Consider the following 25362-nt stretch of genomic DNA (forward strand, 5'->3'; position numbering starts at 1 on the left):
CTCCGCATTGTCTATTCAAACATTTAGTTAATATTAAAATCATATTAATATTAATAAGTATTATTAAGTATTAACTAATATTAATTAAGGGCACAGTAGGATGGCATAAACTTATGTCTACTAATGTGCAAAACTTCAGAACAAAATTGCCTGTATGTTATGTGCTGATTAAATAAGTTTGTATTAAATTAATCAATCCTTAAAACCTCCCCAAATTGATTCCAAATTTTAGCTTCAGTCATTGGGATACTAAAACATTTATATAAAGGTGAAATACTATATTATAGTTCCTAATGTAATATCACGTGACTAAACACACCCTTTCATTAACGTGCGTTAGATCGGCCCAATCTAAATTTCCATGCTTCATACTAACATGCAAGATATTTGCTCTAATAAATCCTTACTCTCAATGCTGTCTCGACGAAGTCGCTTGACCAGATCATCTAGAGTAGAATCTCCAACATCACTGAGAACTTCACAAAATTTCTCAAACGATCCGACGCTTTGCTTGCGCAGCACACTCAAAATTTCCTTTGCCACTTCTTCTTCTGACTTGGACTTAGACAATTTGTTAAACTCTTCCTCCTCCGATGCAGTGAGAAGATGTTTGCTATAAAGTCTGGAGGTGAGGTGATGCCGACTTGGAGATAAGAGTATTACCACCTCCATGTATTGGGGCCTCACATGAGTTTCCCATTTAGGGTCTATTCCTACAGCCATGTAGGTAACTAACAAATTATTTAACTAAAAAATTACCCAAAATACCAAACTTACGTAAGGTAGACTGAGACATGATTTTCTCGTCTTCCTGTGTTGTAGACTGTAACTCAAAATTTGCACATGCAGTTCAAGTAGTGGCTGTGTCCTCTGATTGAGTGTGCTCCACGAAATCTATTACAACAATCATGTCAATTTATCATCAAATAAGATGACAATGTTGCAACCGAGTAATCTCGGTCTCGCGTACCCAGACCCTACCGCCGCGTCATAATTGAAATGGCGCGACGGTAAGGTCTGGCTACGCGAGACCACAGTCACTCAGCCTTCAATCCTCGTAACCTCTCGCGCGATCTGCTGCTCTCTTGCAGCCCTAAATTGCAATAGAAACGCGTGCGGCACAGCAATAAACGTTGCCAGACGGTAACGTGACGACAAACGGTAGGATTGACGATCAACAGAGCACCGACGTCGAGAGACAGAGATGAAGACGATATTGTAAACGAGATTCTTCACTAGCGATTCTATCAATTGTTTGATAGACTCACAAACACGCGGAATACTCACCCATAACACGACATGTTCTCGCGCCACTTGGCAAGTAACTGGAGTGTGCGCATCAAACATTGGCTTCTACAATGATGTCATCTAGACTATTAGCCAATCACCATCCTCGCATGTGTCAAACTCATGACACAACAGTCCCCAGTGTATTGTCAATAAATGCACGGAATTGCAATTATAATAGTGGGTGTGTTGTTTATGCTTTCGATTTCTTCCAACAAATAATAATAATATATTGAGAAATGCATCCCTCCATTACAACAGTCAAATATATTGATGCTTTTTAAGGATTTATTCCATTTGGTTATGTCCCGTATCAACTTGCCCTCTACTCATCACAAAGAGAGGCAAACAGCCATGAACTCACAGTAATAGACTTTCCATCAAACTCAATAAAAAAGTCTATATATAGCAAACTCAACCCTAAATTAGAAATCAAAATGGCGGGGCCTCGAATTAAACTAATAATGGATGCTCATTGCATTGCCACTCGTGCGAGCGAGCACGTACTAGACAGCTGCAGAGTAAAATTTTAAAACAACGTCTAGAATACGTTGTTGGATACACTAGCTGTATTTAGTAAAAGATCAGGAAAAGAGAGCTGCTGCTAGATACCGTAGTAACTTGCAGACGCATTGATTCGGGCAGCATTTACATAGTCAAAGCGGCAAAAAGCAAAACACGACTGTTGCATCTAATACTACTGGCCCGCACGCTCGTAAATCGACGTAAATAGCACGTAAATCGAATTTACGGTCATCGTATTGAAACCGTAAATTACGCCGATGGTGCTCGTAAATAGGCGTATTCATTCGTAAATAGACGTATTTGTTCGTAAATGGCCACTTTACGTTTATTTACGGTCATTTACGTTGCAATTACGAGTTATTTACGATTGTTTTACGTATATAGGGTTTACGACTCGATTTACTCTAACTTACGTCAATTTACGTTGTGAAAACGGTTCATATACTGGGTATTTACGTAAAATTTACGTCTAATTACGGCCTAATTACTTTTCAATTACGGTCATAGACGTAGAAGTTACGACTGAGTTTCCGTATCTATGCATGCAGTAACGCGAGAGTGCAAATTGCCACACCGATATGCAAATTTCCTCTAGTATCCAACTAATTATGTTAATTACAAAATGATATAATACAAATTACAAAATCACAAGATAAATTAGTCGACAGTTTTCTCGATTCCGTATAATTTTTTCCTGCCGAATGAAGAGATCAATGATAATGTCACGAACGTACACATGTAGATGATGCTAATACATTTAGTGCCCTCGATGGCAGTCGTCTTCTTCTGCTTTCGGGTAGAATCGTCTTCCCATCGATAATTTGAATTATTTCAATCAAAAAAGAATCCGTATCAAAAAGATGTCTAATTGTAAGTCAGAGTATCTATATATATATAGCTATTTTTAGAATACCTGTCGTTTAGCTAGAAGTCCCAGCGCCACGGGGCAACCCATTGTCGTGATTGTTCAAAAGCATGCACCCGTTGCTTGGAAGTGGGTACGCTACCTGCAGCTGTCGCTAGCCCTGCAGCTTGGAAATCTATTTCACCCGTTACCACAAATTGAATTTAAATATTGTGATAATGAACTACGATTGTCACGTGCACGACAGATACGTAGTTCCGAGCTTGCCATTGGCGACAGCTGCAGGTTTCCCAAATCTTCGTCACCGACTGCCCGTTCACGATCAAGAGATGGATGTCGTGACGAGTACTACTACAGAATGACTCTGACCACAGGCCTACTACATCACCAAAAACTTATCATGTCGACATTACTTTTTGAATCGAAGTTTGGCTCGTAGAAGCCTTTTTGTACGTCTTCTCTAGAGAAGGTCTTGCCAATACTCTAGGCAGCTAATCGAATTTCAGCCTTGAGAATGCACGATGTAGTCGACTTAGATCAATTTTTGTCAGTCATACATACACTACATAAATAGATAGCTACATTCTTGATTGCTTACCGTGTATTGCAACCGGTCTTTGTTGCCTTTCACTCGTTCTAGCGAACCATCCATTCTTGGCACGAAGCGTCTAATGACAGCTCGACGCCTATCGACCACAATTGTCCAATGCGTCGATCCTCCCATGGGCGGAACCTTCGGTTCACACAGATCGACGGCTCCGTCAAACGTTTGGTCTCTAGCCTTGTGTAGTACTCTGTATACGGCTTACACACATTTGCATGTACTGAACGGCGGTATTATTGTTAATTAATTAATAAAGATGAATGTTCGAGAGCTCCTAGACTGTACATGTAATGTCAAATGATGGAGTCTAATCACACAGTGCACGTGTCATTATGACCTAGCGATGTTGCGTAAATCAACGTATCTAGATAAGACGTAAATAGACGTAAAATACGAAGACACGTAAATCTTTCGTCATTTACGATCTTCGTAATTGACGTCGCAAAGAGCATGCGCAAAGCTACACTTCAGACGTAAACTACGACCCGGGATCGTAAATTACGAAACAATTACGCGCCTTCGTATTTTACGTCGATTTACGAGCGTGCGGGCCAGTAGTGATATAGGTGTGTCTATTACTTCACACATCGATCGCAATGAAATGTCATTCTAGATAACCGCGATCGACACAACTCGATACTTACTCACGTATACAGCTCACAACTGTCGAAAGCTGCCTCAAAACTGATCACTCTCTAGATAATTAATGTGTGAAGTACCACGAGTCGATCTAACCGATCGGTCTGACTAGAGTGACAACGGTGTGTCGTTCAATAATCTGACTGACTATATATAGTTAGTGGGCTAGATGTTGAAAGTCTTAGTTGGAAGAATTATTGTTTCTGTTCTTCCGGTAATGATAGTCTTTCGGAAGCAGGTTTGGCTGTCTGGCTAACAGTCTGATTGGGGTCTTAATTATAAGTCTGATTATTCTGTTTGTCAGAGTGGAAAAATTAGAGTGGAAAAAATTTATTATTGAGGGTGCGGGTCTGGTTGTTTGGGTAACAGTCTGATTGGTGTCTTATAAGTCTGATTATTCTGTTTGTCATATATGAAAAAATTAGAGTGGAGATAATTTTTTATTTGGTTGACTAACCAATCGGTCTGACTAGAGTGACAACGGTGTGTAGTTCATGTGTGTGTGTGTGTGTGTGTGTGTGTGTGTGTGTGTGTGTGTGTGTGTGTGTGTGTGTGTGTGTGTGTGTGTGTGTGTGTGTGTGTGTGTGTGTGCATGTCATGCATTTATCATTCATTTTTATATGTCTGCCTGTCTCTGTTCATTTGCGTGTGTCTACCTCTATCCTTGCATCATGCTCATGTCTGTAGGTCGTCTACGAACTCTATAGGAATTATCTCGTCTATCTATTCGCCAACTGCTCGGTCCATCAAGAATCGACAAAATCCATCAACTTCCCTTACCACCTTCACTCACAATGTACCTCAAAGACATGTTCTACAGGTCACCTCCTGACAGTCGATGACACAGTTCATGTCGACCGAGTTTACTATCGACGTCAATTATATAAACAGTTGTACACATGAGGAATATGGATTATGTTGTTGCTGAATGATAATAGATGGTATTATTGCTTTATGAGATTTGAGCGCTTTCTCAACGTCTGCTGATGTAAGGAGGTATGTTGGATAGAAAAACGTGAATATGGAGCTTGATGTGATATAATAATATAATATGGTATCATTAGATGCTCTTACACTTGCATACACGCCAAGTATCTTCCATCAACATACAGTTGGATAAACGTAACAAAATGTCAAATACACACAAACTAAAAATAAGGTAATTTGTTAACACAAAATGTTATGGACATTTCAGACTTTCTATTGACATGATCGTTTCGAGTTCTTCATCCAACCCTCCCGCTGTGATGAGTTCTCCATTCTGAGTTGAGAATGCAGCATGTAACCACCGTTTGTGTGTCATCAGTGGAAGAGGAAGCCACTTGGTAGATCTCTCATCATATAATTTGCGATCAGATCGCGATCCATTCTGGTCTGGTGTGGACAGTAAGTATACTTACAACACACACACACACACACACACACACACACACACACACACACACACACACACACACACACACACACACACACACACACACACACACACACACACACACACACACACACCACACACCCCTAAGGCTTTACTCCCTATGTGAGTAAGATCAACCAACAAGATCCTGTGTAATGATAGCCACACATACCGCCAGTGCAAGTCACATGATGCTGTACCTAATAGCTACTCGTATAGCGCCGAGAACGCATGGACAAGTCTTAATGACACAACATCATGGAACAGCTGCATACGTGGACTGACACGTGCACTCTTGTAGTGTACAGCAACAACTCTGTTGTCCAACTTGTCAAGTTCAAGTCTCCATCCACAACAGGCAATACAGAACGTCATTGATCCACTCTGATGTGTCAGAGTTTTGCAACACAAATTGCCTTTCATCAAGTCATCACAATTGCATTTCTTTCTGTATTCGATGAAGTCGGGAATGATCGCGTCGAGGTCTACTGGCTGGATTGATAGCCACTCGACAGGTTGGTTGTCTCCATCGGCTACTGCCAGAGTCTTCCACAAAACCAAACTCTCACCAATGTCACAACACGTCTGTAGTATAGAACAATCAATCAGCAAGAACTCTTGCATAACTGGGATGACCGGCAGATACAATTTTGTCTGTGAAACATGAACGTGCATGAGATAGAAAAAGGAAAATGACAAAGTGAACAAGAAGAGGAGAGACAGACAGACACTACAAATATGGGTTAATAGCTTATGTTGATTGATATCAACACGTGTGAAAGGTGAAATACAAAAAGAATGGTTAAGAATAAGTGAGGCGCATTGATGTGTAGTTGGGATAGCATAAGAGATACAGTGCAGACAATATGGTTCTGTAGCACATAAAGTTACTAAAGCACGTAAACCATTTTATGTGTTTGTTTGTCTGTTTGTCTGTCTATCTGTCTGTCAACACACATTTCCTAAAATGACAACCACAATACTTTGCAGTCCAATAAAACAGTTACAAACACCCTCACACTTATGGACACACAATTACACAAACAAACAAAACAAACACACACAACTAAATGAATAAAGTGAGTTTACATTGAGCTGTTGCCATTTCGAGTGAGAACAAATAGTCTCCAATTTCTTTCATTTGCTCTGATCAACTGCCATAAACCTACATGTCAACATCTGATCAGGCATGCATGCAAATGTACACACACACACACACACACACACACACACACACACACACACACACACACACAAACATGCACACGTGCACACACACGCAAATTTCTACCACAAACAATACCTTAGATCCTTGATAATACAGCAAACCACATGCACCCTTGTGCAATACAGACTTTCTCGCTTTCCAGTTGTGTATCCGATGTCCCTATTGCAACAACAAAACCATTCAACATCCAATTCTTTAGCAACATGCACACATAGCCACTTTCTCATCCAATGTACCTTTTTCATTAAGAATCCTTGCCTTGTTGTTTCCACAATTTTTCCACCTGACTGAACCATCTCCACATGTCACACACATAATTAATTAATTAATTAATTAAGTAAGTAAGTAAAAATATTTTCTTTACCGACTGTTGAAGTGCCACACTGTGTCTGCATGCCACATTCAGAACGCGAGTCTGTCTCTGAACTGGTCAATTCTGCATTTCTGGACAATGTACTGAAACACTGTTCTACTGGCTTGGATGGTGACAATGAGACAAATAGAAACAAGTATGAAGTAGTAGACATACATGGCAATGTCATGTAGTGTGTACTGTGTCCACAGTAATCGACACTCAAATTTCTGTGATTGTGTGTGTGTGTGTGTGTGTGTGTGTGTGTGTGTGTGTGTGTGTGTGTGTGTGTGTGTGTGTGTGTGTGTGTGTGTGTGTGTGTGTGTGTGTGTGTGTGTGTGTGTGTGTGTGTGTGTGTGTGTGTGTGTGTGTGTGTGTGTGTGTGTGTGTGTGTGTGTGTGTGTGTACCAAACATGCAGATCAAATCAACTAAACACAAACTTACAAATCTATAAAAAGCTCCTACACCATCCACAAACGCCAACTTCTTCCAATGCGAATGCTTCTTGAACGACTCTTTATTCAACCCTCCCACCGGCTGTAGATACGCTTCATTCAAGAGACCGTTTGCTAATTGACATCCTTCCTCCCTCATTGTGACAAACGACAACGACAACAACCACTCAATTAACTCACAACTTTCACATGAAACAAACAAAATTTTTATACAAGTAAACTTAGATGAGGATAAGACACACAACACACCAGCAAAACAGTCTTTGTATGTTTTCACTCCATTCTTGTGCTCGCCGAGTGGAACACCGGCATCAGGGTCTTGCATGGCGGCTATCAGTTCACTAAACATCATCGACTTAGTTTAGTCATGAAAGTAGATACAATGAGTGACAAGTACAGCAAAGTAAGCAAATTGGTTGTAACATATGACATGAGGTAGAAGGTTTGTGTAGAAGTGATTAAATTACAGTGGTTGATATCAATAAGTTATTGTCTTGTTATAACGTTGAGTAAGTGGCATGTTGTCAGGTACAACACTTTTGATTAATTATACACTTATGTAACATGTTTTGGTTTCACAGTCTCTTCACCACTGGTCACCACAGACAGACAGACACACAGTTAGACAGACAGCCAAACAGACAGACAGACAGACAGACAGACAGACAGACAGATAGATTTGTTTTATTGTCATCAAACGTCACTACTTACATCACTTGCTGCAGTACTAAAAGTTCTACTTTCCTACTGTTCTTCGTTTTAATTAATGAATAGAACTATGAATGGCTTTGTCCATCTCTAGCTTGTCTTGTCCATCCAAACAATTCAATGAAAGCCTAGATAGCTTTCTTAAAACAACTCTACTGTTACATTTCTGAATAATCACAGAAAATCTTCTTCTCCAATAGCTTCTAAACGCTGCTTCATTTTTCCTTCCCAGCATGTCTTTGGACTTCTTTGCAAGTTCATTTAAAAATTCCTCTGCTTTGGGTCCCCAACGACCAAAGTGTTCGAACACCAGAGAAGTAACAAAAGGCTTAGAACCATCTGGTAATGATTCGATGACAGATAGACAGACAGACAGACAGACAGACAGACAGACAAATTATTTTATTTTTACAGATCCTCTACTTGTACACATCCTAAACTTCTATGATAAACCAGTCCTTCACAGCGAAATACTTTAAAACATTAGTGGACTTGGGTCTGTACATTAAAGTCAAAAAGCTTGTCCATGTCATTCTTCGTTTCTGAAACTCTTGACAACTTTTTGAGGATTACTTTTGCATTGCATCTTTCAAGAATCAAAGAGAACCGTTTCCTCCAAAAAGTTTTGAATTGTTCTGCACTACAAAAGGCGTCTTCCTCCATACGGCTGCACTGTTTTGAGAGAGTGTGTAAGAAGGCATCGGCTTGCAGGCCCCATCTACTAAAGTGCTCAAACACTAGTGGGATACACTTTGATGACGTCCATCCTGGTAGAATTTCTTCTGTATCCTTAAAGGTCTTCTTCTCTTCTCTTGTGTGGGCAGCAAACCCATGCTCCCTGCTGGATCGTTTTAGAATACGTTGACTCCATGGGTGTGCCAATGACAGACAGACAGACAAACACAAAAACAAGCAGCAAGTGAATAAATGAGAATACAGACCAACAAACAAAAAACTAAGACAAACAGACAACCAGACTGATAAATAAACAAACAACAACACGAATCACAAACATCGTGTACAATCACTAACCAACAGCTATTGCCACGCCCATTTCTCTAGTCCACACGCCAACGTCACACGTACCAGATCCATAAGGAAATGAGGACTACAACACAAAACATTCATTAACTCATTAGACTCATCAAGCAACCAACCACCATCTACTCCACAGATTAGACAAACCAAATCTCTACTTCCTATCACCAAGCAGCACTCACTGTCATTGATGCTCCACAGCCTCACGCCTTCAAGCCTTCTCCACGTGCAATAGTCAACGACCACTTTGCAATGGCCAAACTCCAACTCTTGATGATATCAAATCACAGACTCAAAATTAGCTGCAAACCACACAGACATAACTGGCTTGATATAGACTTGATATTAACATAACGTCTAGTCCTTGTTTTAATTAATTATTTACCGTAATAAAATATATTACAACGAATGTGTACGCAAACGCTCTACCTAACGCGCGTTAAAATATATTAATTTTATGACAATAACAATTTATGTATATTTATTTACGTTGGCACTGTTTGTAGTCAAAAGCTCGTACACCACCTCATCTTGCACTCGCTCAAATTTATTTCTAAACTATCGATCACGTGACTTACTCTGACAACTTTCACTTCAATTCGTCGTTTTCTCCACTCTCAACACGAATATCAAAGCTACGAACCACGTTTATCAATCTCGCAAGTCCAACCTCGCCAACTAAAGCAAGACAGACAAGTTCCGATTGAGAAATGAAGAAAAATCCATTCACGTCGTCGACATTTCAATGATTAACTGACTGGCATCGATAACCTTCTCGCTGATTTCCGTTATCAAACCAGATTTACTGCTACGCTTGTCCAAAGAGCAACGAACACGAACAAACATTTAAAGCTAGAAATTAACCACAAACTCTCCCGGATGTTCAACGCTTGCATTCCTTTTTCCACTTCACCACTGCTCGTTCAAAATGCAAATCACGTGACTACTAATTAAGAAAACAACCTTCACGATCTAGTTTATGTTACACACACTAAATTTCACACCAAATTGTCTTTATACAAACACTAGAGATTATAATATAACAAATACACACAAATTGAAAGAAAATGCAAATATTAGTCACACTTAAGACTTTCTATTGAATCTTCATCAAACCCTCCTGCTGTGATGAGTTCTCCATTCTGAGTTGAGAATGCAGCATGTCCCACCCGTTTGTGTGTCATGAGTGGAAGAGGAAGCCATTTGGTAGATCTCTCATCATATAATTCTACAATATTAGAAGAAGGAGAAAACCTCTGTTGTTGTGTCAATCCTCCAGTCCCCACCAGTCTGTTACTGACTGACGTTAGTGTAGGCCAATATGTGGTTGTAGAGGGGATTGTTCTCCATTTTCTATCACGAACATCTGCACACTCAAACATATTACTAGAGTGAAGTCCATCAGCCAATCCTCCCCCTACAAACACTGTGTTGTTTATAATAACAGAAGAACAGGAATGACGTTTTGTTTGCATGTCATCCATCTTATACCAATGACCGCTGTGAAGGTCACACACACGTGCTGTGTTCACTCTCTCCCCTGACTTAGTCTCACCACCCACCACATACAGTGAGTTGTCATGAAGAGCAACAGATACACCATACAACTGCAGTTCATTTGGTAGAACTGTGAGGAAACGCCATTTCTTGTCTTCATTCAAATAAAATTGTTCAATCACAAACTGATCTTTACCTCCATCCTCCACACACACCAGACACACACCTTGATGACACACTACATTCCTGATGTCACCATTCTTTCTGACAAACTTGTCCCACTTATCATGTTCATAAGTGAGAACATGCAGATTACTATCATAACCTCCTACCACTAGTCTGCCTTCAATCTCTCCCATTCTATTATATGGCAACCAACTGTCATGAGGCATGTGTACATTCCACTGCGTCCATGATGGCAGACTGTCATTAATCTAGAATCAACACAACATGTACAATAGATGGAAACAAGAACAATTATAAAAATTTAAATAAAAATACAAACAAGTCAAACATCAGCTGTATTTGCATGTCTGTATTTAGTACAAAATAAACATTTTATAAAACAATCAAACTTCATATTAATTAACACATACATTACAACAACTGTCTCTTATCAACTATACTTTACATGCAATAATTTACTGTAAGTATGTCCGTGCAAAGTAAAAGGTTTGTGAAAAAGACTAATCATGTTGATATCAACAAGGGTAATGTGTCTCACTGCGTCCGTGTGTGTGTGTGTGTGTGTGTGTGTGTGTGTGCACGCGCGTGCCACTCTGTGTGTGATGCATGTGCGCGCGCGCGCGTGTGTGTGGTGTGTATGTGTGTGTGTGTGTGTGTGTGTGTGTGTGTGTGTGTGTGTGTGTGTGTGTGTGTGTGTGTGTGTGTGTAGAGTGGAATATAACAGTCAATCATTGCTCATTGACCAACCGTGTTCGTGATTGACCACAATTTTGCTTTGATCAAACATACCTACATGACTGGTAAAGGTGAAATAGTTATTGCATGGATGGTGCTGGTAGGGAATCAATGAGCAACCCAAAACTCCAGACAATTAACTGACACAAGCAGGCAAATTATCTGAGGACCTCCAGATGTATGAGTGCAAATTGACGTTTTAGAGCAAATATTATATTTATTGCCCCAAACACCATTTATTGCACTAGCTGCACTCCAATAAGACAAACGGTGGGAGGGCCACGTGTACGTAACTAAATTGTTTGTTGAACAACAACATGCTCTTGATAATTAGCTTGCTCTTCTCTTGATCACTTCATGTCATTACTTTACAGGCCTTACTTTAACTAAAATTTTAGTTACAATGAATTGTAATCACCATGACAACCATGCAACAAAACAAAAGAAAACAAGCCAAATTTTATGTTTTGATTTTGATAGCAAATAAATACAGAAATCAAACAAGAATGAATGAACAAAATTTAAAATGTCGGGTCGACCTCTTTTGCTAGCACACGATGTCTGACCATAAATTTTGCCTTTTTATGTATTCCACTCTGCAAACATATCATTTGTACGTGCCAATGTCTGATTGTTCTAGAAGGCTATTTGCCAAATCAATTTGTACCGTTCTGGTCCCCAATAGAGTCGCACGCTTCGTGTGTTCTCTGGTCTGGAAGTTGGAGGCTAGACATGTACATGCATGTGTGGTATGTAGAGATCATAACGTACAGAACATGCACACAATAACCATAAATATCAATTGTACTGAGAATGACATCAATTTATAATAAAATAACTTCATTACTTCGTTGTCTTTCTGTGACTGCATCTCATCAAATCGTCTCTCATTACACCCAACATTCACATTCCTTTCCCTTGGATCATCCTAACAAACAAATAATGTGAAAATATAATACAATCCATCAATATTGATATCAACATTAACAAACAAATGACACAAAACTCTTTATACCAAAGTTGTTGTTCTTGTGTTGTGGACTACAAAGTAGATTCTCCCTTCATCAGTCCTTCTCATCTCCCAGCCTGTTGGTAATGCATTCTATAACCGAGAGAAAGTCTTAATACAGAATGACAATAACAATACAAAATAGAAATGTACATTTATCATTCAATGTTCTGGTACATCACAATGAAAAGTGAAATTACAATCGTTTATGTCGTGTTCATAAACACTCATTCTAGTGCATCCTGTTATGTAAGGTAGCATGTCTACTTTAGTTTAGCACACCTGGTGTTAGCATACTTGAGAGAGTTCCCCTAATGTATTGCACGTGTTCTCACCAAAGCAGACGACTGACTAAGTACATCCATGAGTATCTCAGCAATCCTTCTAATCTGCTTAATTAATATTAATTCTAAAACCATGTCACACCACATTTTGCATTATGGCAGCAAACTCAGTGTGTGTGTGTGTGTGTGTGTGTGTGTGTGTGTGTGTGTGTGTGTGTGTGTGTGTGTGTGTGTTTGCCGTGCGTGTGCGTGTCGTGTGTGTGTGTGTGTGTATGTGTGTGTCATGTGTGTGTTGTGAGTGAGTGTGTGTTGTGTGTGCATGCATGCGTGCGTATTTGTGTGTGTGTGTGTGTGTGTGCGTGTGTGTGTGTGTGTGTGTCATGTGTGTGAGTGTGTATGCGTGTGTGTGTGTCATGTGTGCATGTGTGTGTGTTACCACCCTGGAAACTCCCACCCAAATAGACCTTCAGTAAAAAGTGCAGTGATATCATATGGTAGTATATATGGTATACCTCCCATTCCTTCACCTTGTTTACATGTTGTGCTTTGTAACAACGAAAAGCCAAATTTGTCCAATCTGCTAATCCAATGCCAATGTCCGATTATTCTAGAAGGCTATTTGCCAAATCAATTTGTACCGTTATAGTTCAGACTAGAGTCGCACGCTTCGTGCGTTCTTTGGTCTGCAAGTTCGAGGCTAGACATGTACATGCATGTGTGATATGTAGAGATCAAAGCTTCTCATGTCACTCGCCTGCTTGTAATTATCTGGACGTTGATGATAACATCGAAATGACAAATTTGTCCATTCAATTCCCATCTTTTCTGTCTCCACTTCCTTCACTCGTGCCTCTGCACCATCTGCTCGTGTTTCTGCACTATCTGCTCGAGCCTCTGCACTATCTGCTCGAGTTTCCTCATTACAAGCTCGTGTTTCTGCAGCATCTGCTCGTATCTTTTCAGCATCAGCTCGTCGTCTCTCCTGTTTTGCCATTTCCTCGGCTACTCTTCTTTCCCTCTCTAGTTGAGACACTTGAACAAGCAGCAGCTCCGCTTGCCTTTGAAGACTCACAGTTTCTTGTGACCTTGTTGTCCCTACATTACATATCATGTGTGTATTGTTAACTAATACAGAGACAAACATAAACACGAGTGATGAGACCTTGTGCAAAGAGAGAAACTTTCACAGGATCCTCTTCCAGCTTGTCGGCAACATGTGACTGACCGACAAAACGAAGAATGTTGCAGAATGTGGCAAACATCGCAATCGGTTTAGTGGGAAGAATATCAATGACAAGTAGATGTACTCTTCCTTCTTGAGTGAGACGGTTGTTCTCTAGAGCATCGAAGTCGTCTTTGGATATGAGAAATCGTTCATACAGACAGCCGAGAAATTCAGTGGTAAAACAAAGGCATCGAGACAGGAAAGAGTAATTCATTCGAATAGCTGACCACGGCTCAACACGAGACATGAGTGAGAGCCATGCATGCTCACACATCACTAATGGCTGTCTCACACTCTCGGTGTCTGTTTGTGTGTCTCCACCTTTCATTTCCACTGTGTTCATATACAGAGCACATTATGAAGTAGAAAGATACATAGAAACTTAAATACAAAAAATTACCTAAAGTCGATTGAGACGTGATTTTCTCATCTTTTTGTGTTGTAGACTGTAACTCAGAATGTGCACATGAAGCTGAAGCAATGGGTGAGACCTCTGGTTTAGTGTGCTCCGCATTGTCTATTCAAACATTTAGTTAATATTAAAATCATATTAATATTAATAAGTATTATTAAGTATTAACTAATATTAATTAAGGGCACAGTAGGATGGCATAAACTTATGTCTACTAATGTGCAAAACTTCAGAACAAAATTGCCTGTATGTTATGTGCTGATTAAATAAGTTTGTATTAAATTAATCAATCCTTAAAACCTCCCCAAATTGATTCCAAATTTTAGCTTCAGTCATTGGGATACTAAAACATTTATATAAAGGTGAAATACTATATTATAGTTCCTAATGTAATATCACGTGACTAAACACACCCTTTCATTAACGTGCGTTAGATCGGCCCAATCTAAATTTCCATGCTTCATACTAACATGCAAGATATTTGCTCTAATAAATCCTTACTCTCAATGCTGTCTCGACGAAGTCGCTTGACCAGATCATCTAGAGTAGAATCTCCAACATCACTGAGAACTTCACAAAATTTCTCAAACGATCCGACGCTTTGCTTGCGCAGCACACTCAAAATTTCCTTTGCCACTTCTTCTTCTGACTTGGACTTAGACAATTTGTTAAACTCTTCCTCCTCCGATGCAGTGAGAAGATGTTTGCTATAAAGTCTGGAGGTGAGGTGATGCCGACTTGGAGATAAGAGTATTACCACCTCCATGTATTGGGGCCTCACATGAGTTTCCCATTTAGGGTCTATTCCTACAGCCATGTAGGTAACTAACAAATTATTTAACTAAAAAATTACCCAAAATACCAAACTTACGTAAGGTAGACTGAGACATGATTTTCTCGTCTTCCTGTGTTGTAGACTGTAACTCAAAATTTGCACATGCAGTTCAAGTAGTGGCTGTGTCCTCTGATTGAGTGTGCTCCACGAAATCTATTACAACAATCATGTCAATTTATCATCAAATAAGATGACAATGTTGCAACCGAGTAATCTCGGTCTCGCGTACCCAGACCCTACCGCCGCGTCATAATTGAAATGGCGCGACGGTAAGGTCTGGCTACGCGAGACCACAGTCACTCAGCCTTCAATCCTCGTAACCTCTCGCGCGATCTGCTGCTCTCTTGCAGCCCTAAATTGCAATAGAAACGCGTGCGGCACAGCAATAAACGTTGCCAGACGGTAACGTGACGACAAACGGTAGGATTGACGATCAACAGAGCACCGACGTCGAGAGACAGAGATGAAGACGATATTGTAAACGAGATTCTTCACTAGCGATTCTATCAATTGTTTGATAGACTCACAAACACGCGGAATACTCACCCATAACACGACATGTTCTCGCGCCACTTGGCAAGTAACTGGAGTGTGCGCATCAAACATTGGCTTCTACAATGATGTCATCTAGACTATTAGCCAATCACCATCCTCGCATGTGTCAAACTCATGACACAACAGTCCCCAGTGTATTGTCAATAAATGCACGGAATTGCAATTATAATAGTGGGTGTGTTGTTTATGCTTTCGATTTCTTCCAACAAATAATAATAATATATTGAGAAATGCATCCCTCCATTACAACAGTCAAATATATTGATGCTTTTTAAGGATTTATTCCATTTGGTTATGTCCCGTATCAACTTGCCCTCTACTCATCACAAAGAGAGGCAAACAGCCATGAACTCACAGTAATAGACTTTCCATCAAACTCAATAAAAAAGTCTATATATAGCAAACTCAACCCTAAATTAGAAATCAAAATGGCGGGGCCTCGAATTAAACTAATAATGGATGCTCATTGCATTGCCACTCGTGCGAGCGAGCACGTACTAGACAGCTGCAGAGTAAAATTTTAAAACAACGTCTAGAATACGTTGTTGGATACACTAGCTGTATTTAGTAAAAGATCAGGAAAAGAGAGCTGCTGCTAGATACCGTAGTAACTTGCAGACGCATTGATTCGGGCAGCATTTACATAGTCAAAGCGGCAAAAAGCAAAACACGACTGTTGCATCTAATACTACTGGCCCGCACGCTCGTAAATCGACGTAAATAGCACGTAAATCGAATTTACGGTCATCGTATTGAAACCGTAAATTACGCCGATGGTGCTCGTAAATAGGCGTATTCATTCGTAAATAGACGTATTTGTTCGTAAATGGCCACTTTACGTTTATTTACGGTCATTTACGTTGCAATTACGAGTTATTTACGATTGTTTTACGTATATAGGGTTTACGACTCGATTTACTCTAACTTACGTCAATTTACGTTGTGAAAACGGTTCATATACTGGGTATTTACGTAAAATTTACGTCTAATTACGGCCTAATTACTTTTCAATTACGGTCATAGACGTAGAAGTTACGACTGAGTTTCCGTATCTATGCATGCAGTAACGCGAGAGTGCAAATTGCCACACCGATATGCAAATTTCCTCTAGTATCCAACTAATTATGTTAATTACAAAATGATATAATACAAATTACAAAATCACAAGATAAATTAGTCGACAGTTTTCTCGATTCCGTATAATTTTTTCCTGCCGAATGAAGAGATCAATGATAATGTCACGAACGTACACATGTAGATGATGCTAATACATTTAGTGCCCTCGATGGCAGTCGTCTTCTTCTGCTTTCGGGTAGAATCGTCTTCCCATCGATAATTTGAATTATTTCAATCAAAAAAGAATCCGTATCAAAAAGATGTCTAATTGTAAGTCAGAGTATCTATATATATATAGCTATTTTTAGAATACCTGTCGTTTAGCTAGAAGTCCCAGCGCCACGGGGCAACCCATTGTCGTGATTGTTCAAAAGCATGCACCCGTTGCTTGGAAGTGGGTACGCTACCTGCAGCTGTCGCTAGCCCTGCAGCTTGGAAATCTATTTCACCCGTTACCACAAATTGAATTTAAATATTGTGATAATGAACTACGATTGTCACGTGCACGACAGATACGTAGTTCCGAGCTTGCCATTGGCGACAGCTGCAGGTTTCCCAAATCTTCGTCACCGACTGCCCGTTCACGATCAAGAGATGGATGTCGTGACGAGTACTACTACAGAATGACTCTGACCACAGGCCTACTACATCACCAAAAACTTATCATGTCGACATTACTTTTTGAATCGAAGTTTGGCTCGTAGAAGCCTTTTTGTACGTCTTCTCTAGAGAAGGTCTTGCCAATACTCTAGGCAGCTAATCGAATTTCAGCCTTGAGAATGCACGATGTAGTCGACTTAGATCAATTTTTGTCAGTCATACATACACTACATAAATAGATAGCTACATTCTTGATTGCTTACCGTGTATTGCAACCGGTCTTTGTTGCCTTTCACTCGTTCTAGCGAACCATCCATTCTTGGCACGAAGCGTCTAATGACAGCTCGACGCCTATCGACCACAATTGTCCAATGCGTCGATCCTCCCATGGGCGGAACCTTCGGTTCACACAGATCGACGGCTCCGTCAAACGTTTGGTCTCTAGCCTTGTGTAGTACTCTGTATACGGCTTACACACATTTGCATGTACTGAACGGCGGTATTATTGTTAATTAATTAATAAAGATGAATGTTCGAGAGCTCCTAGACTGTACATGTAATGTCAAATGATGGAGTCTAATCACACAGTGCACGTGTCATTATGACCTAGCGATGTTGCGTAAATCAACGTATCTAGATAAGACGTAAATAGACGTAAAATACGAAGACACGTAAATCTTTCGTCATTTACGATCTTCGTAATTGACGTCGCAAAGAGCATGCGCAAAGCTACACTTCAGACGTAAACTACGACCCGGGATCGTAAATTACGAAACAATTACGCGCCTTCGTATTTTACGTCGATTTACGAGCGTGCGGGCCAGTAGTGATATAGGTGTGTCTATTACTTCACACATCGATCGCAATGAAATGTCATTCTAGATAACCGCGATCGACACAACTCGATACTTACTCACGTATACAGCTCACAACTGTCGAAAGCTGCCTCAAAACTGATCACTCTCTAGATAATTAATGTGTGAAGTACCACGAGTCGATCTAACCGATCGGTCTGACTAGAGTGACAACGGTGTGTCGTTCAATAATCTGACTGACTATATATAGTTAGTGGGCTAGATGTTGAAAGTCTTAGTTGGAAGAATTATTGTTTCTGTTCTTCCGGTAATGATAGTCTTTCGGAAGCAGGTTTGGCTGTCTGGCTAACAGTCTGATTGGTGTCTTATAAGTCTGATTATTCTGTTTGTCATATATGAAAAAATTAGAGTGGAGATAATTTTTTATTTGGTTGACTAACCAATCGGTCTGACTAGAGTGACAACGGTGTGTAGTTCGTGTGTGTGTGTGTGTGTGTGTGTGTGTGTGTGTGTGTGTGTGTGTGTGTGTGTGTGTGTTTGCGTGTACACGTGTGTTGTGGGAGTGTGTGTGTGTGTGTGTGTGTGTGTGTGTGTGTGTGTGTGTGTGTGTGTGTGTGTGTGTGTGTGTGTGTGTGTGTGTGTGTGTGTGGTGTGTGCATGTGTGTGTGTGTGTGTGTGTTTGCGTGTACACGTGTGTTGTGGGAGTGTGTGTGTGTGTGTGTGTGTGTGTGTGTGTGTGTGTGTGTGTGTGTGTGTGTGGTGTGTGTGCATGTCATGCATTTATCATTCATTTTTATATGTCTGCCTGTCTCTGTTCATTTGCGTGTGTCTACCTCTATCCTTGCATCATGCTCATGTCTGTAGGTCGTCTACGAACTCTATAGGAATTATCTCGTCTATCTATTCGCCAACTGCTCGGTCCATCAAGAATCGACAAAATCCATCAACTTCCCTTACCACCTTCACTCACAATGTACCTCAAAGACATGTTCTACAGGTCACCTCCTGACAGTCGATGACACAGTTCATGTCGACCGAGTTTACTATCGACGTCAATTATATAAACAGTTGTACACATGAGGAATATGGATTATGTTGTTGCTGAATGATAATAGATGGTATTATTGCTTTATGAGATTTGAGCGCTTTCTCAACGTCTGCTGATGTAAGGAGGTATGTTTGATAGAAAAACGTGAATATGGAGCTTGATGTGATATAATAATATAATATGGTATCATTAGATGCTCTTACACTTGCATACACGCCAAGTGTCTTCCATAAACATACAGTTGGATAAACGTAACAAAATGTCAAATACACACAAACTAAAAATAAGGTAATTTGTTAACACAAAATGTTATGGACATTTCAGACTTTCTATTGACATGATGGTTTCGAGTTCTTCATCCAACCCTCCCGCTGTGATGAGTTCTCCATTCTGAGTTGAGAATGCAGCATGTAACCACCGTTTGTGTGTCATGAGTGGAAGAGGAAGCCACTTGCTAGATCTCTCATCATATAATTCGCGATCGGATCGCGACCCATTCTGGTCTAGTGTGGACAGTAAGTATACTTACAAAACACACCACACACACACACACACACACACACAGACACACACACACACACACACACACACACACACACACACACACATTCATTCCTCCTATCCAATCACGATCAACTTGAAATGTACGATATCTCACAAAAATCCTACAAACGAAATCATGTGTGCAGATTGCCTTTGTCACCCACAAACGTAAACTGCTCAAATGGCTCTCCTTCCCCACCATGCAGAGCACCTACAGAGAACACAATTTGATAGTTAGGCTTACTACACCTCAAAGACTTCTTAACACAATCATCACTAATATGGTACACACATTATCATGTATATAGGTAGGTAGGTATATATGTATGTATTTAAATATCTATGTATGTATGGATGTAGATATATGTACGTATGCATGTAGAATGTCTGTAGCTATGTGTGGATGCATGTACACCTACATATCATGTCTGTGGCTCAATTGGTTAGAGAGTGCATTTGGAGAATGGAAACATTAGAGACCTTTGAGTCAGAAGTTCAAGTACGATACGAGCACAGACGTAAGGAACTTAGGCAAGGAACTCACATGCCATTACCTCTCTCTATGGATCGTTTCTGTTAAAACAATTAAGGCAAATGCATAGTGACTGTTGCTTCTAGAGTTACATTGTAGCAAGTGCATAGTGACTGTTAACCTGGGCGCTAGAGGTTCTTGTAACAAAAAAAATTGTATCAGAATGTATGTATTGATGTATGCAGGTATGTTATATGCTGCATGCATGTAAGTAAGTATGTAAGGTAACATGAATGTATGTGAGTGTTTCTAAATTTGCTGCTAAATCAAATGTGAACAACATTCAACGTCCCACCTGCACCGTCTGATGGTGTATTTGCTACTGTATCCGACTTGAACTCGGCAGGAATGTATTTGTCACCGATTTCTTGCTCAGACACGTTCGGTATAAACGGAGGAGGAACCTAACACAACACAAAAAGTGAGGCGTTGCTACAAAAAAAGTTGAGATGTTTTACTTGCCTTGCGAACATAAATGTCCTGGCAGTTGATGCTGCTATAGAAGGCATGATCCATAATCTCAGATGCACCACGGTTACCTCCACCAAGTCTACAAAAAAATTTGAGTGACATTAGAGTACAATAGAACAACACACAATAAGCAATAGGTGTGAATCAAGTAAAAATAACTAAAGTTAACACACACGTATACACACCAACACACACACACACACACACACACACACACACACACACACACACACACACACACAAAATGGCAAATGAATAAGAAGCTGCCGTTAAACGGTAATGCCCCCAGCTAGATGGCTGGGTTTCTGTGCACTAACCAGGAGCTATGGGCCATGTTAAGCAACCTCCTAGAGTCTGGCCAAGTGCTTGCAGGTGCACCGACTGTGATGCCAACTCTGGTGTTGGCACTAGAAGTCCCACACGGACACCAGTGGCTGATGGACTTTGTCACAATCGGTGGCCTTTGCCACCACAGTCAATGACCAGGTACTCATTTATACTCCTGAGTCTAGAGAGGCAATTGTGTGAAGGTTTCTTGCCAAGGAAATTATGCCATAGCTCGCCATTACTGTGACTTGAACATGCAACCCTGCAAGGTCCCGAATGTAATCACTCCATAAAATGACTGCACACACACACACACACACACACACACACACACACACACACACACACACACACACACTCACACACACACACACACACACACACACACACACACACACACACACACACACACACACAAACTTTTCCGTGGATCCTTATCCAGCAGTCCAGCTAGCAAAGATCTTGACAAGAAAACACTCGTTAAGGAAACTTGATTGCTTCCCGAGAGAACAACCCATGTCAGCATCATTCAAATTTCAAAACCATCACCTCACACATACAGTCAGAATGAGCTCAAACAACACTTCATGGTCTCTGTTATAAAATGGCAGCTGACCACAAATCATCTCATACGTAACCACACCGACACACCACCAGTCAACAGCTCGACCGTAATCACTTTCTTCTAAACCTACAAATACAAAGAAACACTTGATTTGCCATCACTGATGAGACAAAGTTGCCAGAGTATTGGCTGTCACCTCGGGTGCTAGATATTCTGGTGTTCCACAGAAGGTGCTGGTCGTTGTGTCTTTCGTGATGTCTTCTTTACAAAGACCAAAGTCTGCAAGCTTGATGTGTCCGTGTCTGTCCAATAGAAGATTCTCCAGCTATCATCATGTAACAGTGTCAATGACATCAATATGACTATGGATAACCGAATGGACAGACAAAAGAATAAATAGATGGATAGACAGACAAATAGATAGGCAAACAGACTGACAGACAGACAGACAGACAGACAGACAAACCAATGGATAGACAGACAAAAAACAGATAAAAAGACGGCCAAACAGAAAAAATGAACAGACTAACAGACAGACAGACAAACGGACAGACAGGCAGACAGACAGACAGACAGACCGACGGAGAGACAGACCGACAGAGAGACAGACAAACAAACAGATGGACAGATGCACAAACGTCTGAGGGACAGACAAATGGACAGACAGGCAGACAAACAAACTGACAAAAAAATGAATAAACAGGCAAAAGGACAAATAAACAGACAGCCAGACAGATAAATGAACAGACTAACAGACAGACAGACAGACTGATAGATTGACAGACAAATAGACAGACAAACAGACAGACAGAGAAACTGACAGACAGACATGCAGAAACACAGACAATCAACATAAAAACAGATAATACACTCCATGCTATACATAATCACTCACCTATTATGAGCATCAAGCAATGGCCTGCGAGTTGAACGAATGTCACATTCAGCAACCATTGTATTCACAATCTGAAACAAAACACCAAAACACATCATCACAAACAGAACCAAGACAACACACAGACATAAACACAAAACCGTTTTGTCTTGCTCCAGCTGTTGTATCGTATCACCGATCACCTCAGCCCAACTATCTCCAGTCTCAGTGTCTGGAGCTTGCAGTAAGAACTCGGTGCCGTTGACAGTCGTCAGTCCAATGACATTCTATCAAGAAACGACAAACCTACACGTGTATCATGGCTCACTATACGGTAAACCTAAAGTGAAACGCAGCAATGAACACACATAAACGTATGGAGAAAATCAGAGAAGACTGTGAATTGGCATGCAGTCAATGTGGTTACACATAAAAATTATGTTTATCTATGAACGCCTGCTGAAGGCAACAGATTGCCTTGTAATCATCAATAATCTAATACAACCCAACATGTTCACTACACTCGCTTCCTACAGATCCTTCTCTTGTCTTAAACCAGCCATGGATGTATGGGGTGGCCCACCGATCCGGAAGGCCCCAGCCAGCCAGTTAGACTGGAATGCCCACTCCACACGAGCAGTGGAACTTTTGCATAAGATTGTCTGTCAATTTGCATGTATAAGTTAGAGTGCAGTTGGACAGAACTATAAGATGTAAGTATGATAAGTCGTAACCTGCAAGGCTGTTTACACACACACACACACACACACACACACACACACACACACACACACACACACACACACACACACACACACACACATACACACACACACAAACACAACCGACTGATAAGAAGACAAACACAAAGGCAAGACATTGCACAGGCAACTACAAAGCAAACTGCCAGACAAACACAAAAACAAGCAGCAAGTCAATAAATGACAATACAGACCAACAAACAGAAAAACTAAGACAAACAGACAACCAGACTGATAAATAAACAAACAACAACACGAATCACAAACATCATGCACAATCACTAACAAACAGCTATTGCTACGCCCATTTCTCTAGTCCACACGCCAACGTCACACGTTATAAATTCTGTATGTCTTTGTGTATCGCTTTACGTACATTAGTTAGCTACATTATCAGTAGTCGGCAACGCGCGTTAGCAAGGAAGTCTCGTACGTAACGCGCGCACGACGCTTCACGTTTGTGCATACTACGGCAGCAAGATTGGATGCTTGTAGAATTTCAGGTAGCGCTACTTGAAATACAACGTTTCTGTTGTTTCTGATCAAAAATTGACGTCTTTCTCGCTAGATGTTCTCTCATGTCGAACAGCGAGTAGTGATTGGCTGCCCAGCCATTGTCCCTCCTTGTCGCGTGCGACGCAAAGAATTAATAATGCGTCCTGATTGGTCACTCGCTTGCATACCATACATTCCTGAAGCGTGACACCCATATATGGTCATTTTTTGGCGTAAATAGTCAGCCAGCCACAGAGATTTGGAGCAAATAGAACTCCGTTAGTATACCGCTCCTCGCAAGTCACGTGACTTCTTCAAAGTCCCGTTTCTTTGACTCGTAGCTTTCAATTACAACGGATGTGTACGCAAACGCTCTACCTAACGCGCGTTACAAATAGATTAATTTGATGACAATAACAATTTATGTATATTTATTTACGTTGGCACTGTTTCTAGTCAAAAGCTCGTACACCACCTCATCTTGCACTCGCTCAAATTTATTTCTAAACTATCGATCACGTGACTTACTCTGACAACTTTCACTTCAATTCGTCGTTTTCTCCACTCTCAACAGGAATATCAAAGCTACGAACCACGTTTATCAATCTCGCAAGTCCAACCTCGCCGACTAAAGCAAGACAGACAAGTTCCGATTGAGAAATGAAGAAAAATCCATTCACGTCGTCGACATTTCAATGATTAACTGACTGGCATCGATAACCTTCTCGCTGATTTCCGTTATGAAACCAGATTTACTGCTACGCTTGTCCAAAGAGCAACGAACACGAACAAACATTTAAAGCTAGAAATTAAGCACAAACTCTCCCGGATGTTCAACGCTTGCATTCCTTTTTCCACTTCACCACTGCTCGTTCAAAATGCAAATCACGTGACTACTCATTAAGAAAACAACCTTCAGGATCTAGTTTATGTTACACACACTAAATTTCACACCAAATTGTCTTTATACAAACACTAGAGATTATAATATAACAAATACACACAAATTGAAAGAAAATGCAAATATTAGTCACACTTAAGACTTTCTATTGAATGTCCACCATCCAACCCTCCTGCTGTGATGAGTTCTCCATTCTGAGTTGAGAATGCAGCATGTTCCTCCCGTTTGTGTGTCATGAGTGGAAGAGGAAGCCATTTGGTAGACCTCTCATCATATAATTCTACAATATTAGAAGGAAGAGAATACCCCTGTTGTTTTGTCATTCCTCCAGTCCCCACCAGTCTGTTACTGACTGACGTTAGTGTAGGCCAATATGTGGTTGTAGAGGGGATTGTTCTCCATTTTCTATCACGAACATCTGCACACTCAACAATATTACTAGAGTAATGTCCATCAGTCT

General features: G+C 40.5%; 2 protein-coding genes and 1 long non-coding RNA gene across 18 annotated transcripts in view; all 3 read right to left on the reverse strand.

The window, feature by feature from the left end:
- Positions 1–4954: 4954 nt before the first annotated feature.
- On the reverse strand, positions 4955–15890 carry LOC134198103 (uncharacterized). Of its 9 annotated transcripts, none has more exons than XM_062667432.1 (18): positions 15846–15890; positions 15336–15452; positions 14966–15271; positions 14453–14569; positions 13990–14385; positions 13582–13922; positions 12550–12636; positions 12382–12462; positions 9695–11047; positions 9299–9418; positions 9111–9186; positions 7620–7711; positions 7360–7552; positions 6927–7038; positions 6799–6858; positions 6638–6721; positions 6424–6499; positions 4955–5988 (listed from the first exon to the last, which is right to left on the reverse strand). In XM_062667432.1, exons 2-9 carry the CDS (start codon positions 15352–15354, stop codon positions 10193–10195), a joined length of 2202 nt encoding a protein of 733 aa, XP_062523416.1. In that variant the 5' UTR covers positions 15355–15452; positions 15846–15890; the 3' UTR covers positions 4955–5988; positions 6424–6499; positions 6638–6721; positions 6799–6858; positions 6927–7038; positions 7360–7552; positions 7620–7711; positions 9111–9186; positions 9299–9418; positions 9695–10192. The 9 variants fall into 9 exon arrangements, with proteins under 9 accessions (XP_062523416.1, XP_062523417.1, XP_062523415.1 ...); XM_062667433.1 differs by lacking the exon at positions 15846–15890 and having other exon boundaries at positions 9695–9794; positions 9888–11047; positions 15336–15512; XM_062667431.1 differs by lacking the exon at positions 15846–15890 and having other exon boundaries at positions 9695–9794; positions 9875–11047; positions 15336–15512.
- A 3517-nt stretch (positions 15891–19407) lies between these two features.
- LOC134198069 (uncharacterized) lies at positions 19408–20914 on the reverse strand. The gene is made up of 3 exons (XR_009972758.1): positions 20804–20914; positions 20041–20187; positions 19408–19936 (listed from the first exon to the last, which is right to left on the reverse strand). It is a non-coding gene; the product is annotated as an uncharacterized LOC134198069 (long non-coding RNA).
- Positions 20915–20969: 55 nt separating this feature from the next.
- The window catches only part of LOC134198067 (uncharacterized), a 13648-nt gene continuing 9255 nt past the window's right edge, over positions 20970–25362 (reverse strand). For 5 of the 8 annotated variants that reach the window (XR_009972757.1, XR_009972756.1, XR_009972751.1 and 2 more), the window contains exons 10-15: positions 24530–25362; positions 22907–23032; positions 22767–22837; positions 22068–22196; positions 21727–21997; positions 20970–21058 (exon numbers count right to left, since the gene is read on the reverse strand). The exon at positions 24530–25362 is cut by the window's right edge and continues 526 nt beyond it. Coding sequence is in view for 1 of the 8 variants with exons in the window: in XM_062667401.1 (XP_062523385.1) it covers positions 25028–25362 (335 nt within the window). In the remaining 7 variants the exon portion in view is untranslated. Of the gene's footprint in view, positions 21059–21726; positions 21998–22067; positions 22197–22766; positions 22838–22906; positions 23033–24451 lie in introns of those variants that run through there. The other 3 variants (XR_009972753.1, XR_009972755.1, XM_062667401.1) reach the window with 3 other exon arrangements.

Source organism: Corticium candelabrum, chromosome 2, assembly GCF_963422355.1.
Source record: "Corticium candelabrum chromosome 2, ooCorCand1.1, whole genome shotgun sequence".
Taxonomy (NCBI): domain Eukaryota; kingdom Metazoa; phylum Porifera; class Homoscleromorpha; order Homosclerophorida; family Plakinidae; genus Corticium; species Corticium candelabrum.